The sequence below is a fragment of the Xyrauchen texanus genome, chromosome 38 (assembly GCF_025860055.1).
Source record: "Xyrauchen texanus isolate HMW12.3.18 chromosome 38, RBS_HiC_50CHRs, whole genome shotgun sequence".
NCBI classification, from domain to species: Eukaryota; Metazoa; Chordata; class Actinopteri; order Cypriniformes; family Catostomidae; genus Xyrauchen; species Xyrauchen texanus.
In genome coordinates this window covers 37,385,868-37,405,918 of record NC_068313.1, presented here as the reverse complement: position 1 = coordinate 37,405,918, position 20,051 = coordinate 37,385,868, and the positions used below count along the sequence as shown (strand labels likewise).

Here is a 20,051-nt window from a genome sequence, read left to right as displayed (position 1 = left end):
TAAGAACCAATACAGAACGTTCTCTAAAGGTTTGTTTTAAGTTATTTTTTTATTCACATTTGATATATTTGTATATAATCATATATTTGATGGTTTTTCATAAGTGTTGTTGAGATGTTATTGATATACAACAATGACAGACATTATGAAGTACATTATTTAATTAAATGTATAAATAATGATCATAGATTATGAAACACATCTAGAGACAATTTTTGACCTTCCAGGAACATTTGTTTTTTTGTTTCCAAGAACAGACGTTCTAACTTTCTCGCCCATTGTACAAAAGGTGCCACGGTTTGTTTTTGGCTGGTGTTTGGCTGGTGAGATATTTGGTGCCAGTGGGCGGAGCATACATGAATATTCATGAATTGTGGAACCGACTCATCACTCCGCTTGTGTTCGTGCCATTCTAAACTAAAGTTTAAGGGCAGTGCAGATGTGTTAAGAGCTATATGTGTCTCTTTACCTTTAATTTAGTGACATTACATATGTTAGCCAGCAGGTGGCGGCAAAAGGCCATTTTTGTGTGTAATACGAGGCAGTTGGAGACGTGAAGTGAGTCAGCATCAGTCAGTGTTTGCATTCATCAGCACTATATGATTGCTCGGGTTACTACTGCACTACTAAAGCTGGGAAATAACGTTAAACGACTTTAAACAACTTCAGCATTAATGCTCATCACAGCTGAGAGACACAACAGACTGTTGCGTAAGAAAGTAGTTCCATGCACAAATGCGTTTTCATGATCGTATCTGTTTTTTTATTTACTTCTTCATTAAACTGTTGTATATTAGCAATATCACACAATTGTGCTATATGGCCTTATATCAGCACTGCTGTGATTATCTACGACACCCGACCTGCGGCCGAATCACAGCAGTGCTGATATAAGGCCATATCGCACTCTTGCTCATGTGATATTGCTTCTATATATATATATATATATATATATATATATATATATATATATATATACAAATGCGTTTTTGTGATTATTGCTTTTTAAATGTACTTGTTAATTGAACTTGTTAACATCAGACTCACAATCGTGCGATATGGCCCTATAGCAGCACTGCTGTGATTATTAATAGCAGTGCTGATATAAGGCCATATCGCACTCTTGATACTGCTTATTTATATACTGATGAAGATATTTTTAAATGAAATGACTGAAAGAGGTTGTGTATACTGTCCAAAGTGTCACACAAAGAACACAATAGGGTCTATTTCATGTTCGCATGTGGTACTAAGTGTTTAGTCCTATAGTCATAACCCTTTTATAAGATGAGCAAGAAATAAAGAGTGACAGAATAATCACACCAACGTAGAAACAAAAATTGTATTAAATCACAGATACTTCTGCAGGTTTATTTTAGTCGTTGTTGTTGTTAATTAAACTTTTCAGTTTCACTTTAACACGCATATCAAGATAATTCATGAATATTCATGTATGCCCCGCCCACTGGAACCAAATATCTATAAGTGAATATATTAACACCAGCAGCAGATGCCGTAACCCCGCCCCCACCCTAATCCTAAACAAATGGAGCTTGTCTACCATCGCATACTTTTCTCTTTTTTTTTTCTGCAACCCTGCTGTAAATCTGCATTCCCTAACTTTAGAAGAATGTTTGAGAACCAAAAACGAACGTTTTTACTGTCTGTCTATATTATGGTGTATTTTAGTACCTTTGTCATCACTGTCTTTCTTCAGGCAGAACGCGAGGGCAGCAGCTGAAATGAGTCCCGCAGCAGCAGCGGTGCTTGAGCGGCTTTTGCCCCCGTCACTGTAGCGCCCCGCAGCGGTCAGAGCCGCCCAGCTGCTCCTGCGGCCCTCCAGACTGACGCGCCACCTGTTGGCCAAGTGATGGTACTGCATATGCGACTCTTCGCCCAAAACGCCCGTTCTGGACATCCGTGACCCGCTCGTCACCGGACTCCGGTTCGACTCGAGCTCGCAGAGGTTCCGGAATCGCGAGGCCTCGCCGTGACCCGTCTGCAGCGCGCGACACGGCGACAGACTGCGCGACCTTCGCATCAGCACGCGCGTCGGTACCGATGACAGAAACATCGTGACGGACAGAACTGACCCAGTACACCGTAGTAATAATAACGGGCTCGGTTTTAGAATAAGACTGGAGTTTTTTTAATGATCACTGAAAGTCGGCTGAAGCGTTTAATATCATATGTATCAGAGCGCGAGCGCATAAGCGTGTGTTCCGGTAACGGAAAAACAAACGTGACGCGCTTAGCAATGAATTATGGGAAATTGAGTATAATAACGTCACTCCGCTGCAGCGCATATTACAGACATACTAAAGGTATCGTTGTTTATTTAGTTTATTTATGTATTTATTTTTGACATGTAAAATGGTAGAGTAAATCCTAAAAATTGCTATATATAATTTTATTTTATAAAAATCTATTTTTAATTTGTTATGATATATGACATGGATTTTCTTGACAGGTGGCACAATGTTTTTTTTTTCATGGCACCTTTTAAATACCACGTTTGTCTGCAAACTATAAAGTTTGTTTTTAGACATGTACTATGGTAGTACTACATTATTCTATATATATATATATATATATATATATATATAAATAATAATATGATAAACATTGTATATAATCATACACACTTAATTATTTTACTAATTTTAACCACTAATAGTTCTAAACATAACTAATATTAGCAATATATTAATTAATTTTCTCTTATAGCATAATTTCATGTACAGCTGCGGCTGTTGTGAAAAGTGTAATACAAATAAATTTGAGTTGACTCATAAGAATTACAAAGACACATTAGAGACACCACGATTATAATTACAGACGAGTTTTGTCTCATATTCTGAAATTCAGAGAAACCATTGTGTAAAAATGCAGTAACTACAAAATCCACATCAAAATAATTCAAGCCATTTTTCTCAGTTTCGCTGTTAGTGCGCAGGTGCGGGCGGGATGATGTGTACGCGGGAACGGGAGAAAGGAATTACCCGCGTGACTCCCGCAAAATATAAATAGGCTATGAATCTATTTTTTTTAAAAAAATGTTTGTAATTGTATAACACAACAAGCATTTTTTTTTTCATCTGATTGTCAAACCAACGTTATACTCACTCATAATGATTCTAGCATCGGACAGACTAGCCTGAATTGACTACAAAGCGGCCAGTGATCTCTCCCTACTGAGGTAACTTCAACCCAATTTTAGATATTTTTCTATAAACATTTTGATTAAATTACTGTTAAAGTATAACAATATTCTAATATCAAGTCTTGAGCAATGATAGTCAAACAGTCATGTACTAATGAGGGACAATGCTCATATGGTACAAATGTAAACACTACAGAAAACTTACTGTGTAAAGTAACTTGTCAGTTAACATTTTTTCCTCAAAAAATAAACCCTCTGAAATGCTCAAGCCCACTATCTCAGTTTGCTGTAAAGCCAGGCTACATGCTAGCCTGTATTCGCTATGTGCACAGGTGACGCGACGAACGTTCGAAATCTGCGTGGTGGGCGGGGGGACTTCCGGTTTAGGTTACTACCGGTATTTCCGATGTAGATGTTGTGGAAGAGTGAGTGGCAAGCTATCAGTGAGTACCGTATGTAAAATGTTAACAGTAAATAAGAAACGTCTTACATATCAGTATCAAATTGGCAACTCTAAATTACATTGTAGTGTTCCTCGATGTGCCGTTGTGCCGTTTCATCGAGGTATAATTCTGAAGTTTTCATCGTTTTCCGCATCAGCCTGAGGTACGAGCTCAGTGGCTAGTCAAGATAAGACGCGAGAACTTCACTCCTACCGATAACACCCGGTTATGCAGTCGACATTTTAAGCTAGAAGATTTCATCATAACCACAGGACGCCGAAAACTTGTTCAAGGAGCTGTGCCATGTCTTTTTGAGTGGAACAATTTTTGTTTACCAGCGCCAAGGACTGTATTTTTCTCTATGAGCTTCCATATACTGCTTATATATTTTGTAATTTACTATGCTGTTTGTTTTTTTGTATCTTGTGATATACCTTTCAGAAAATTGTCTGAAATATTGACAATGTTTACATTTGTCATTTATTGTCTTTACACTGCCAGGAGGAACACAAATACATGAGTTAATTCAGACATTTATTATACAAAGACACAAGCTGTCATACTACACTCAACAATAACATGGCTCCTATAATTGTAACATTGTGATGCAACGTTTGACATTTTGTATGTTATGAGTTTGTAGATAACTAGTCCACATAACTGCACATAATACAGTACTCAACAGTACTTTAATGCTTCTTTGCACTTCTGGTTGGATGTCAACTGCATTTCATTGGCTCTGTACCTGTACTCTGCTAAATGACAATAAAATTTAATGTAATCTAATAACTACTAACACTGAATTCATAATAACAAAAGGTACCTTGTATAGGTTTGTTGTTTATGTACATACATGTGCATTTCTTAAAGAGAACTATTTACATTGATTTTCACACAAACACATGTTTTGTACAGTCTGATACAGTAATGCAACATTATGATTAAGGCTCTGCCAGCCACACAGGAGCACTGAACCTCATAGAGCTGAACAGGGGTGGAGTCTTCTAGGACAATCTTTTAAAAAACAAAAAAGTGTGTTATAATCAGCAGAGATCACAAACTGATCAGATATCTAAAAGTCAAAAGTGCATTTTGCATTATTTTTCAAGTTAGCTACTATGAGTTAGAGAATGAGGTTACTTTAGGGTTAGTAAGAAAGTAAGTAAGTTAAACACAACACAATATAAACAGCAAAGCAACTGTCTCAACAACCAGCTTCTGGGGTTTCATATAGGAATGGTAGGTCTACTAGAACACTAATAGGGCAGGCAAGTGTCATCATAGTGTTACCTACTTCAAACGTTTGGCTAGCTAGATAGTTGTCTTAGATGTTCAACTTGTTTAGGTAATTATACATTTGTTTGCCAGTTTAACCCATCATTGCCAAATTGAAGCCCCAGAACAGAACTGGTTGGATCAGACGAACAACTGAACTGTCTTTCATCCTACTCTGATGGTGTGAGGTTTCTCATGTTTCCTCAAAGATCTATGACAGGTAGCACGGATGCTGACTCTCCCTGTCTGTCTTTACTTGATACTGGGGATAACCAAATACTCTCAATACATGTAAACAACACAAGTCATTAGTATATGGGTGATTCTTAGACTATGGGCACTTTTATGTACTTTGTAACCAAAAATGTCATTTTTTAAAAATATGACCAAAGTACAATTGATATGGATTGCAAGAATAGATTTGTGTAATACTTTTTATATTATAATACATTACAATACTTTTTATATTTAGATTATAATATTATTTTTATTTCTAAATTATACTTTTATATTAATTGATTTCATTTAGATGAATGAAAATTCAATTTTGTTGCATCATTTATTGCTTATATTTTTGCCTTGCCATAAGTTGTGTCAGTTATTTACACGCACTGTAACCGTTCATCTGTGAGACAAATCAGTTGTATACATCAAACTCAGCACTACACTAAAAACAGTTGTGGTTATATTTAATGGCTTTGTGAATTGAGTTTACTGAGTGTGATGAGTTTAATTGTTTTTCTAATAAACATCTCCACTGTTTCTCTACATTCACGTTAATTCATTGTAATTTCCATCACCACCCACATTTTTAAAAAATATTTAAAAGTTCTCATCACACATTAAAAATGTATCCACAATTTACTGAGATCATGCTCTACTTAATATAAAAATGCAAGTCATTTATTTTCTAATAAGCTCTTGCCCAAACCAGTATTACATTTCAGAGTGTGACAGGTGTACTGTTCACCGTTTGGTCCTTAGGGCAGTTAATTTATCTCATTGACAAATGTATAATTATTGTACATTGTGGAAAAACTGATAAAACTAGTTACAAAAATGACCCTAGACAATTCTTGACTGACATAAGTTATTCTGTTTTTAAATAACAGCATTGAGATGTGGTGGAAATGACATTTCACTGCTGTTATCTAAAAACAGAATAACTCATAACTTCTCTTGTAATCTAAGTTTGTCCTCTTACAGACCTTAAAACTAGACAAATAATTTAAACTTATGAGACGGTGTTACGTGACTTTTGAACAAGTTTTTTTATTCAACTTCACAAGCCTAAAAATGCCCCTTGTTGAAGAAACGCCCATACATTCATTTATTCAATGTCAGATAGTAAAATGAACATATAATAAACCACATGTCAGACAACTAAAATTAATCGTTTAATAAGTATTTTGTTAAGGTTACTTTCTAGCCTAACGTCACCTAGCATCATCGCTAACGTTAGGGCTACAGCTAGCTAAAGACATAGCATAACTTACCTTCATAATTGTCAATGAATGAAGAGACGTATATCTTGAAACCCTTTTCCCTCTTGCTCTTGGGAGCCGGTGATGACGCTTGAATTATTCGGTGTACGTCATTTATCGTTATCCTTGGCAGATGTTGAAGGGATCTGGTGTAGAAAGCCATGTTTATCTGGTCCTAGTCTTACCTGACAGTTACCGGCGTCGTCGATGAACCTAACGTAGCGTTAGACCGGAAATACCATCGCCCACCAGTGACGTCTGACAATCATGGAACGTTCGTAAAATCAACTAGCCAATAGGTAGTAGCCATAGACTGTAAAAAAAAAGATGGCCGACGCCCCTTCGCTCTTTTCCATTGGTGAGAATTGAAGCCGCCAGTGTCCCGATATGGCGCTGACATCTTGGGACTTGAGTCTGCGCAGTTGCGATTTCGGGACCAGACCTGCGCAGTAGTGAGCAGGAAGTAAAGCTGCAAAATCAAGGCCCCGCCCTCACTCTCGCTGAATCAATTGCAAGCACACGCCCCTTTTGACTTTTGACTTATGACGGTGTGAAATAATTAATTATAGAAATGTAGATATTAAATTTAAAGCTCCAATCTCCTCAGTCCTCCGAAGATCCCGAAAAAAGCCCGTTGGTGCTTCGGGTGACTACTTCGCTCAGAGAACCTGTCAATCACAGCTGTCAATCATGATGTCACAGCAGCGTTTTTATAGCATCAAATAACTAAAAACAAACTTATTTTGAAAACAAACACTTGAAATGACATCAACGTGATAGAAACGACAGTAAATGACAGAAACTATCTTTGGAAAAAAGATATGTGAAGTGTCATTTAATTGTTTAGTTGGTCTCACGCCCCGTTGAATAACATGGGGAGGCGGGGTTTATGACCTATACTAGGACCAGCCACCGGGGGGCGATCGAGACGTTTTGGCTTCACTTTTGAGGGCTTGTGCGGCACACTTGGTAGTAGCTGTCAGCTAGCTTGTCAAAAGTCCCATTCATACAAGCTGTATTGCAATTGAAGTTCGCACTAATTCTACAATTGGAAATTCTAGTGAAATTCACCTAGTCGTTATCTAAGGGATTGTGTTAGCCAAATACTGGATATTTACCATCCATAAATATGTGCCAAATGTCTGTCTGATTTAGCGCTCCTAACTCGCTCATTGACGGAGCACAAGAGTACAAAGGTAAGGGGAAACCATGACATGGATTTCAGCAGAAATAGGTTTCGTTAATGTATAGTGTAAGGCAAGTCGAATGGATTTGGGAAATGGACCGGCCGGGATTTGATATTTTCTGAGCTGGAAAGAAAGACGTACTAGCTGTCACATCGATATTGCTCACATAATCATACAGTATGATCAAATATTAGGGGGACAAATTGTCATTCTTTGAATATTGAGGGGGGACGTGTCCCCGTGTCCCCCATAGAATTACGCCTATGATTCAAACTCTTCCTTGTGCTCCATGCTGCAGAAAGTCCCTTGATCAGGACTGGACTGGGAAGAGAAATCGGCCCGAGAAACTGGCCCAACTGGCGCGTTCGCTGTCCTGTTCTGCATCATGCGGCGCCATTTTGTGGTCCGTTCTGCATCACGCGGCGGCTCATTGTTGCTTATCGTGGCCCGTTTCACGGCCGAACCACCGGCCGCTCGGTGCTCCCGATGGCCGATTACGCCCCTGAGTGGCCCATAAGTGCGTCGGCCCTACCGGGAAAATGCCCGGTATGCCAGCTTACCAGTCCAGCCCATGTTCCTGTTCAAACCCATCATAAAAAGCATTCCTTTACAGGTTTGGTATTAATATAATTAATGGCAAAATCACCCCACAAATGTAATTTTGTCCTGGCACATGGATCAGATCCAGATAACTGTAATTTAGCAGCATATAGATGTCAAATTACATCTACAGCTATGTTCCCAGCATGCACTGCGGCATGAAGAAATTACTTAGGTTTTTTACTATTCACTGGTTTATTTTGACGTTGTTTTGTTGTAGTCTAAGTTACTTGTATTTTAATGTTCAGCTTTTGCTTTTTACATTAAATTATGTTTGTTAATGTTTAATGTGTCTTGAGAACAACTCGAGTTATGCTGTAAGTTCATCAACAACATTAAACACTCAATTTGCTGAAATAACCTTTACTGTTTTTGCTTTATGTTTTTATGTGTAATGCATCTCTATTTTTGTAGCCCCAATATGTTGCCAAATCATACATATTCAATTGCAAAGGCTTCACAAAGGGGTGGGGCCACTATAGCTTTCACCAAGATGATGTCATGAGGAGTACTCTACCAGACGCTGAAACGCGGCGGGGTTTAACACCGTGTCCTAACTACACGTGACGCGATAAAATTCCAGCGACAGCAAGTGTGTCTGTCCACACTAGATGCGACACGACTGTGAGACGCCACACGTCAATCAAAAATCACAGCCATTCAGAACAGCGTGTGGGCGGAGTCTCTCTGTGAAAGCGCACTGCTGGCCCGCACCCGCACTCGCATTGGAAATGGGTAAGGACATAATCAAATCAAGAAATAACATTATTAAAAATCAAAACATTAACAAAATATACTGACTACCTCTGAATATCTCTGAATATCTCTACTACGAGCAGCGCGGGCGCGGCCAGATCTGCCTCGCGCGCGCCGAGTGTGCACAGCTCGGACTAGTGTCATTAGTGGTGCTTGCAAAGCATCACTATTGTAATCTCACATACTTATTATACTTTTTATTTTTAGTGGTGCTTGCAAAGCATCACTATTGTAATCTCACATACTTATTTTTATTTTTCTTCTTTTTATTATTATTCTATCTCCGTACAAAACTTGGCACCTAACTCGTCCCGCACCGTTTGGCGTAGACCCACAAATGAGGTGTCAAATCGAACGGCCTATTGAGGACACGTGTGCTATGACTTTTATAAGCGATCGAGGTACGGTATTTGCCCCAGGGGCAAAAAAGCGGCCGAAAAATCCCATAGACTTAACATTGTGACAAACTTTGAGGCGTCACAGCTCCGGCGAGGATTTCACAGAAACGTGTGATTTGCCACATTTGAAGAGGCTGGCAGGCTCTGTAAGAGCATACCTCAATATGGGGTAAAAGTTGCACCCCTGGGGGCAGGAGCTGCCCAAAAATGCCCCAATTGACTTATAATGGTGTAGGACGGCCCATGAAATGAAAAGGCATAGGGATTTGTATTGAACATAGCTCTGGATCACAGTGTCATAGAGACCAGGGGTGGGCTCATTTTACTCAGACGACCAATCAGTCTCTCAGGATCATTGTGAAGCTATCAAGCCACGCCCTAGCAACCATTAAGAGCACCTTAGCAACAAGTCCCATAGACTTCTATTGAAACAGATCAAAGGGATATCTCCGGATAGAAGTGTCATAGAAACACAAGGGTGGTCTCGTTTGACTCGGGACAGCAAACAGCCAATCATGCATCAAATCAACACTTCCTAGCCCCTCCCTAGCAACCATTGTCGAGCACCTTAACAACCAAAATCCATAGAGGGATATCTTCCATTCTGAATGTCACAGAGGCATGGGAGTTGGTTTATATCATTCATACTGACAAGCAGCCTTTGGAGATTCATGATTGGCAGCTGCCAAGCCACTCCCTAGCAACTAAACAGAGTACCCTAGCAACCGTTTAGCAGTAACTATATCTCTGCACCACAAAATCAGAGAGACTTCTGGGTTGATTTATTTCAATCAGGATGGCAAGGAGACTTGATTAGTATCACTATGGTAACTGCCTAGCAACCAGATGGGGTTACCCTAGCAACCGAGTAACAAATCACATATCTCTGCATCAGAAAAGCGTAGAGACTTCCGGGTTGACTTATTTCAATCAGGATGGAAAGGACACTTCATTAGTATCACTATGGTAACTGCCTAGCAACCAGATGGGCTTACCCTAGCAACCGAGTAACAAATCACATATCTCTGCATCACAAAAACATAGAGACTTCGGGTTGACTTATTTCAATCAGGATGGCAAGGACACTTCATTAGTATCACTATGGTAACTGCCTAGCAACCAGATGAGCTTACCCTAGCAACCGAGTAACAAATCACATATCTCTGCATCAGAAAAGCGTAGAGACTTCCGGGTTGACTTATTTCAATCAGGATGGCAAGGACACTTGATTAGTATCACTATGGTATCTGCCTAGCAACCAGATGGGCTTACCCTAGCAACCGAGTAACAAATCACATATCTCTGCATCACAAAAACATAGAGACTTCCGGGTTGACTTATTTCAATCAGGATGGCAAGGAGACTTGATAAGTATCACTATGTTAACTGCCTAGCAACCAGATGGGGTTACCCTAGCAACCGAGAAACAAATCACATATCTCGGCACCAGAAAACAGTACAGACTTCGGGTTGATTTATTTCAATCAGGATGGCAAGGACACTTGATTACTATCACTATGGTAACTGCCTAGCAACCAGATGGGGTTACCCTAGCAACCGAGAAACAAATCACATATCTCGGCACCAGAAAAGAGTACAGACTTCGGGTTGATTTATTTCAATCAGGATGGCAAGGACACTTGATTACTATCACTATGTTAACTGCCTAGCAACCAGATGGGGTTACCCTAGCAACCGAGAAACAAATCACATATCTCGGCACCAGAAAAGAGTACAGACTTCCGGGTTGATTTATTTCAATCAGGATGGCAAGGACACTTGATTACTATCACTATGGTAACTGCCTAGCAACCAGATGGGGTTACCCTAGCAACCGAGAAACAAATCACATATCTCGGCACCAGAAAAAAGTACAGACTTCCGGGTTGATTTATTTCACTCAGCATCGCAAGGACACTTGATTACTATCACTATGGTAACTGCCTAGCAACCAGATGGGCTTACCCTAGCAACCGAGTAACAAATCACATATCTCTGCATCACAAAAACATAGAGACTTCCGGGTTGACTTATTTCAATCAGGCTGGCAAGGACACTTGATTAGTATCACTATGGTAACTGCCTAGCAACCAGATGGGGTTACCCTAGCAACCGAGTAACAAATCACATATCTCTGCACCACAAAATAGTACAGACCTCTGGGTTGATTTATTTCATTCAGGATGGCAAGGACACTTTATTACTATCACTATGGTAACTGCCTAGCAACCAGATGGGGTTACCCTAGCAACCAAGTAACAAATCACATATCTCTGCACCAGAAAATATCACAGACCTCTGGGTTGATTTATTTCACTCAGGATCGCAAGGACACTTGATTACTATCACTATGGTAACTGCCTAGCAACCAGATGGGGTTACCCTAGCAACCGAGTAACAAATCACATATCTCTGCACTAGAAAACAGTACAGACTTCCGGGTTGACTTATTTTACTCAGGATGGCAAGGACACTTCATTAGTATCACTATGGTAACTGCCTAGCAACCATATGGGGTTACCCTAGCAACCAAGTAACAAATCACATATCTCTGCATCAGAAAAACGTAGATACTTCTGGGTTGGTTTATTTCAATCAGGATGGCAAAGACACTTGATTATGATCACTATGGTAACTGCCTAGCAACAAGAAGGGGTTACCCTAGCAACCGAGTAACAAATCACATATCTCTGCACCAGAAAATTGAAGAGAATTCTGGGTTGATTTATTTTAATCAGGATGGCCAGGAGACTTGATTAGTATCACTATGGTAACTGCCTAGAAACCAGATGGGGTTAACCTAGCAACCGAGTAACAAATCACATATCTTTCCACCAGAAATTTGTAGAGATTTCGGGTTGACTTATTTCACTCAGGATGGCAAGGAGACTTCATTACTATCACTATGGTAACTGCCTAGCAACCATATGGGGTTACCCTAGCAACCAAGTAACAAATCACATATCTCTGCATCAGAAAAGCGTACAGACTTCTGGGTTGGTTTATTTCACTCAGGATGGCAAGGAGACCTGATTACTATCACTATGGTAACTGCCTAGCAACCAGATGGGGTTACCCTAGCAACCGAGTAACAAATCACATATCTCTGCACTACAAAACAGTAGAGACTTCGGGTTGACTTATTTTACTCAGGATGGCAAGGACACTTCATTAGTATCACTATGGTAACTGCCTAGCAACCATATGGGGTTACCCTAGCAACCAAGTAACAAATCACATATCTCTGCATCAGAAAAGCGTAGATACTTCTGGGTTGGTTTATTTCAATCAGGATGGAAAGGAGACTTCATTAGTATCACTATGGTAACTGCCTAGCAACCAGATGGGCTTACCCTAGCAACAGAGTAACAAATCACATATCTCTGCATCACAAAAACATACAGACTTCGGTTTGACTTATTTCAATCAGGATGGCAAGGACACTTGATTAGTATCACTATGGTAACTGCCTAGCAACCACATGGGGTTACCCTAGCAACCTACTAACAAATCACATATTTCTGCACCAGAACATTATACAGACTTCTGGGTTGATTTATTTATGACCACAATTTCTGTTCTTTTCAAGCAGGCTATTTGACGAGTTTTGCCACGGCAAGCACCACTCACATTTTCTTCAGGAAATGTACCTATCTAGTTGTCATTGCGACTCCCCACCCTGCCTGTATTTCAGTAGATTGTCTGGAATGACACCCCTGGATACAGGGACACAAATCGTCATGCCTATTCACTCTACTTTACATTGAAAATAAAGCGGAATTTGTTTTACACAGGTTGATGCGTCATTAGTAGCCTACTATAGCTAAATGCTACATTCATTCATTCATTCGCTGTAGATGAAAGTCTAAACTTAACTTACCATGTGTATTCAATGCTTCAGCTATACTTCTCCAGACGGAATCCTTTTTCCTGATGTCTTTGTGGAATTTGTGGGATTTATCGTAGAGAATTGAATGCCTTTGAACTTCGACAATCAGTTCCTCCTCGTCCATGTTTGATGATTAAATATTCATGACACGCAGAACTTCCATCCAATGAGATCTCTGTGTGGGCGGATCTGTCAGCCGCGACGTCGAAGAAATAGGAACCGTTTCTAAATTAGAAACTTCGCGTGTCGCCGTCGCGTCTGGTTAGGACAAAATCTCTGATTAACATGGAAAAGATACCTTTTATCGCGGCGTCGCGTCGCGTGTAGTTAGGACACGGTGTTAGACCGCTGACCGCGAGTGGGGAGGGGCTCACTGCCGAACGCCTGGAGCGGGAGAACCGCTGCCAGGGGCGGGGGAGACCCCTTCTGTTCGCCGAGAACGCGGCGGGGCGTTCTGTCCGCCAGGGGCTGGAGGACTACCTCTGATCCACCCGGAGAGGCACGGCTGTCGTCCGTTAGAGGGTGGAGGAGTGGCCGAGGAACAAGCTGCGGCGTATCGGAGAACTGGCGAGTAAGATTTTTTTTTTCAACTCTCTCTCCCTCTCTCTCTCACTGCCTTTTCCCTCTCTTTTAAATTTTACAGTGTTTTTTGGGGGGTACTACACTGTTACATTTTAATGATTTCTGTTTCCCTCCCCTTGTCCCCTCCCTCGTCCAGGTAGACGGGGATGACCTGCCGGCAGACTAGACTTAAAGCACGCCCTCCCCCAGGGAAAGGGGGGGGGGGTGTACGTCAGGCCGGGGGCTCCCCAGTCTGAGAGAACAAGGGAGGAATGTGGCAGGGCGGGGCCGGGTCGTGATCGTACACACCCGGTCCAGTATGAGGCTAATCAAGCCTCCCTAGAGGGATAAAGGTGGACTGCAGAGGATCGTGCGGGAGAGAGAGATCGTTTACGGACATGTCCGTCATGTGTGTGTTTATGCTGTCTTTTAAGTTTATCATTAAACTATTATTTACGTTGAAAAGCCGGTTCTCGCCTCGTCCTCTCCATTGATCTCTTTACAGTATTATATGTAATATGTGTCACGAGCGGGAACTACAACTTTATTTAACAACTATGCGTTTATTGAACATACTGTATGAGCTACACATTTAAGTGAACTCTCAATTCCCCCTCGCTCCTCATATACCCCGGGTGGAGTTCCCGCCAATACAGGTACAATTTGATTGGCCAACATATTAAGGCTGGTTCCACACAGTGCGCAGGTGCGGGTGGGGTGATGTGTGCGCGGGAACGGGAGAAAGGAATTACCCGCGTGACTCCCGCAAAATATAAATCGGCTATGAATCTATTTAAAAATAAAATAGATTTAATTCATGTAAGTATAGAGTATTGTTCGTGTTATTCGTCTATTGTGCAAGAGCAACGAAAATATTCACTGTAAAAAAAAAATCCTGTTTTTACAAAAACAATCTGGCAGCTGTTGTTGCCAGAATAACATTTTAACTATTTTTTTATTAAATGTGTAAGTAATTGATATTAAAAATGATGAAACATAACTAGTCCCATAAAATATAATGAAATGTAACGGGTCACGCAGGGATTTGTGGGAACGCCCGATTACTGTTTTTTACTGTAATTTTAAAAATAATTTACTGTAAAAGTACATGTACTCTCTTGTTCTTTTTACCATAAATTTTACAGGAAAATCTTACTTTTTACATTTAAATAATGTAATTTTTACTGTATTGTCTTTTAAAATATATTAAAACATTTTACTGTATATTTTACAGTTAATATTTGTTAATCAATTAACATTTTAATTCTGTAGCATTTTTACAGTGTTTTACTGGTAAAATTACAGAAATGTTTTACAGTGTACGATTTACAGGGTAGATTCAAACTCTTCCTTGTGCTCCATGCTGCAGAATGTCCCTTAATCAGGGCTGGACTGGGAAGAGAAATCGGCCCGGGATTTTACATAGCAACTGGCCTCAGTATGGAGGACAAAAGATGCAAAAATAATAAATAAATACATAAATAAATAAATGTAATAATAAGAAAATAAATAAAGGAATAAATGTCTTGATAAAACAAATATAATTCGTTTTTAATGAAAGTTATTCCTGAATTTATTTTTGTATGACTTTTATTTATTATTTTCTCTTTTTATTTTTATTCTTTAAAAAAAAATATTCTTTCATTTGTTTTTTTTTATTTATTTATGCATTCATTTATTTTTATATTTATTTATTCCCACATGTATTTATTTCTATATTTAAATATTCCCACATTTATTTATTCTTACATTTCTGTCTCTTGTATGATAATGATGTGGGCGTGTCCTGCTTACCATTGGCTTATTTTAGATTGAGGCGTGTGCTCGATTACTCTTGACTTGTTTTAATGTGACGTCAGGTCATATATGCGTAAACTATAAACATAAGAGCTTCAGTCAATCCCAGATTTATTGGTTATACTACAATCACAAAATAAATGTGGAGCTGTTTCTTCAACAAAACCACAAAATGAGCAAGTTTCATAAATGATATGATTTAACCTTGTCCTTTTCTTTTTTTTCTGTGCATATAACTTCATATTTTGATGTCTGCAAATCCATAATATTGATTTCTGTTGTTATGATTGTTCATTGTAAAAGATACAACCATGCTTCATTTCCCTGATCGTTTATATATATATATAAATCTATAGCTGACGCTTCACATATATCAAGAGAGTTGCGCGACATGTGAATGAAGTGGATAACCGCATCAAATGACGATGTTTCATTTAGAGTAGAGGTGCTGATTGATGTTTCATTTAGAGTAGAGGTGAAACATCCTGGATTGTTAAACTCTCTGCAAAACGTTTCCTGCATATTCTAAATCTGTGCGAGTCAGCGGGTGCTGAGGTGGGACGTCCTTCTGCTCCCGATAATACTATTGAGCTCTCGACCAATGATGCACTGGAGCTCCGCAAGGACCGCCTCCCTCATTTACATGTTGCACACAGAAAAGTAAAAATAAATACATGTATAAATAAATAAATATATATGGGAATATATAAATATGGAAATAAATATATGTGGGAATAAATAAATATAAAAAATAAATTAACACAAATAAAAAAATATATATTTGTTTATTCATTCAAATAAATGAATAAATAATTAAAAGCTAAAAAGAATAAAAATAAAGTAAAAAATAAATATAGAAAATTATAAAGGAATAAAGTCATACAATAATAAATTCAGGAATAAATTTAATTAAAAACGAATTATATTTGTTTTATCAAGACATTTATTCCTTTATTTATTTTTTTATTATTACATTTATTCATTTATTATTTATGCAGGTTTGGGTTGACATAAACATTTAGTTAATGACACTGGTCCGCTGTTATAGATCCCTGTGCGCATGCGTCAGCTGGTGTGCGCGCGTGTGCGCTTGTGCGGGCGCGCGCGCTGAGGTGGAGAGAAGCGCCAAATGTTTATATCAACTGATGGTTTCGTACTGGTTGCAGTTGTTTGAGTTTGTTCGTTGGGCAGTCGAAAAGTTCAACGGTCGCACAGATCTTCTGTTTCTCCGTGTGCAAGAGATCTCGAAGAAGCCTCCGTGAGGGAGATTGAGCGTGAGTGTTCATTTAATGTGTTTGTTAAGACTTATTTGTGCGATTTTTTTACATTTAATGTTGTGATTTCTGAGGGGGAAGTAAATGATTGTATTTTTATAACCTTAAACTAACATTCCCAGAACGTTGCTTCGAGGTTTTTGTGTGACAACCAAATAAGAACCTATACAGAACGTTCTCTAACGGTTATTTTTAGGTTTTCATAACCATAAACTAACATTCCCAGAACGTTGCCTGGAGGGTTCTGTGTGACAACCAAATAAGAACCAATACAGAACGTTCTCTAACGGTTATTTTTAGGTTTTTATAACCTTAAACTAACATTCCCAGAACGTTGCCTGGAGGTTTCTGTGTGACAACCTAATAAGAACCAATACAGAACGTTCTCTAATGGTTATTTTTAGGTTTTCATAACCATAAACTAACATTCCCAGAACGTAGCCTGGAGGTTTCTGTGTGACAACCTAATAAGAACATATACAGAACGTTCTCTAATGGTTATTTTTAGGTTTTCATAACCATAAACTAACATTCCCAGAACGTTGCCTGGAGGTTTCTGTGTGACAACCTAATAAGAACATATACAGAACGTTCTCTAATGGTTATTTTTAGGTTTTCATAACCATAAACTAACATTCCCAGAACGTTGCCTGGAGGTTTCTGTGTGACAACCTAATAAGAACCAATACAGAACGTTCTCTAACGGTTATTTTTAAGTTATTTTTTTTTTATTCACATTTTATATATATTTTTTAATCATATATTTGATGATTTTTTCATAAATGTTTTAGAGATGTTATTGATTGACAGAATTATTCAGTACATTAATTAAATGTATAAATAATAATCACAGAGTATGAAACGCAATATTGTGTTTCGCAAAGTGATGAGACTACTGTATAACATTGATGGGGTGGCTGGCATGATGGAAACATAATGATGGGTGTAGTAGCTTTTTCCTCTTTGTCCTTTATTCCATGAAAGCTATTACTGTTGGCTGAGCTGGATATAGCTTGACGCGTGCAGTTGTATAGATGAGTGAGAAGTTGATCCAATTTGTCCAATGAACATTTATTGTTACTTGTATGAATGTTACACGAAAGCAAATAAAACAATGATAGTAGTCTCTTATATGGTAACAAACAGCTTGTCATGTCATGGAACCATACGGCACAGCACCACACGATCAAAATTGCCTTCTCAGCCACACCCAGATACTGTGGCTTCATGTCTTTAAGGCTTTTCCCCTTGGGCTCCACCTTCAGCCTCTCAACCGTCCTTTAGGTGGCGGTAGACATACCTGTGGTCACATATAATCACTCATTCATTCATGCACAGACACGCACCACTATTCACTAGAAAGAATCATTAAATCAACTCAAAAGCTCAATTTGGCTCCTACAATGGGTGTGTTTTCAATGTAATCGAAACTGAACAAGGCCGTTTCACAAGAAACGGGATGTCACAACTGGTAAAATTGCATGTGCAGCGTTTGTGCAGCAAGAGGTGTTCTCATTGCGGTTTCAAAGACTTCAAGAACAGCATATCAAAATAAATATACATACAAATCTATATTGGATATGAAGTCTTTTTAGGCGTAATGTATCTACATGTGTAGTCTTGTTGTCAGCTTGAAATGGTCCATAATATCTGAATATATTCAAAATATTAGGATGTTTAGAGCAGTGAAATGTTTAGTTTTTTAATTGAATTATAGACTATAAATTAAATGTATTATTCAATGATGGAGTTTGTGTATGAAGCTAAACGTTTAAATGTTTATTTTATTTTTATTGTAAACCACTGGGTAATTATCATAGACTGTAAAAAAAGATGGCCGACGCCCCTTCGCTCTTTTCCATTGGTGAGAACTGAAGCCGCCAGTGTCCCGATATGGCGCTGACATCTTGGGACTTGAGTCTGCGCAGTTGCGATTTCGGGACTAGACCTGCGCAGTAGTGAGCAGGAAGTAAAGCTGCGAAATCAAGGCCCCACCCTCACTCTCGCCGAATCAATCGCAAGCACACGCCCCTTTTGACTTATGACGGTGTGAAATAATTAATTATAGAAATTTAGATATTACATTTAAAGCTCCAATCTCCTCAGTCCTCCGAAGATCCCGAAAAAAAGTCAGTTGGTGCTTCAGTGACTACTTCACTCAGAGAACCTGTCAATCACAGCTGTCAATCATGATGTCACAGCACCATTTTTATAGCATCAAATAACTAAAAACAAACACTTGAAATGACATCAACGTGATAGAAACGACAGTAAATGACAGAAACTGTCTTTGGAAAAAAGATATGTGAAGTGTAATTTAATTGTTTAGTTGGTCTCACGTCCCATTGAATAACATGGGGAGGCGGGGCTTATGACCTATACTAGGACCAGCCACCGGGGGGCGATCGAGACGTTTTGGCTTCACTTTTGAGGGCTTGTGCGGCACGCTTGGCAATTATGCATGTCTTTTTTTTTAGCCTACATCTCTGACACTTTTGAAGGACAATTCTGTTAACTTTATGACTCAAAATTAGTTGACGATGTTGACAGTAAAACATCGCGATGGACGATGATATCGTCGGTGGGGCGGGGGGATTATATAATTTCATATAATTTTCAAAAATTATATGAAAAATGATAATTTCGTTATTTTACTAACCCAACTAATGACTCGTCGGCGCTTTATCAGTAGGTTGCACGACACGTGAAGCATTTTTTTTTTTAGCTGTCACTTAAGAAGAGTTGTGCACTTTTTTATTTTAATATGTCTCTTTACATAAATACTATTTTCCACTTAAAAACTATAATTTCGTTATTTTACTATCCCAACTGACTCATCCGCGCTTTCCAATAGGTTGCACGTAAGGGGGAAAAATATTTCTTCCACTTAAGAAGAGTTGTGCACTTTTAAGCACTTTTTATTTTAATATATCTCTTTACATAGATTTTTTTTTTCTACTGAAAAACTATAATTTCGTTATTTTACTAGCCCAACTAATTAGTACTCATCCGGGCTTTTTAATATATTGCACATAAAAAGTAGCTTCCTTCCACGTAGAGTTGATACAATGGCGTTGGTGTTGGTTGCTAAAAAGGGTACTACTTCGCCTATATGGCAATTTTTTGGATTTAGACCTGATGAGAGTGGACAGCCAATGGACCCGTCCGAAGTTTTGTGCAAGATCTGCTCATGTGTGATCCGCGCAAAAGATGGGCAGACGACC

General features: G+C 38.9%; 2 protein-coding genes across 3 annotated transcripts in view; one reads left to right on the top strand and one right to left on the bottom strand.

The window, feature by feature from the left end:
* Nucleotides 1-2,234, bottom strand: part of LOC127632178 (caseinolytic peptidase B protein homolog) — a 39,342-nt gene extending 37,108 nt beyond the window's left edge. The window contains exon 1 of the mRNA XM_052110770.1: nt 1,693-2,234. Within this exon, the coding sequence (XP_051966730.1) occupies nt 1,693-2,074 (382 nt within the window). The 5' untranslated portion in view covers nt 2,075-2,234. The remainder of the gene's footprint in view (nt 1-1,692) is intronic.
* Nucleotides 2,235-16,646: 14,412 nt separating this feature from the next.
* Nucleotides 16,647-20,051, top strand: part of LOC127632177 (nuclear GTPase SLIP-GC-like) — a 39,962-nt gene continuing 36,557 nt past the window's right edge. For both annotated transcript variants that reach the window (XM_052110769.1, XM_052110767.1), the window contains exon 1: nt 16,647-16,827. The gene's annotated coding sequence lies outside the window, so the exon portion shown is untranslated. The remainder of the gene's footprint in view (nt 16,828-20,051) is intronic.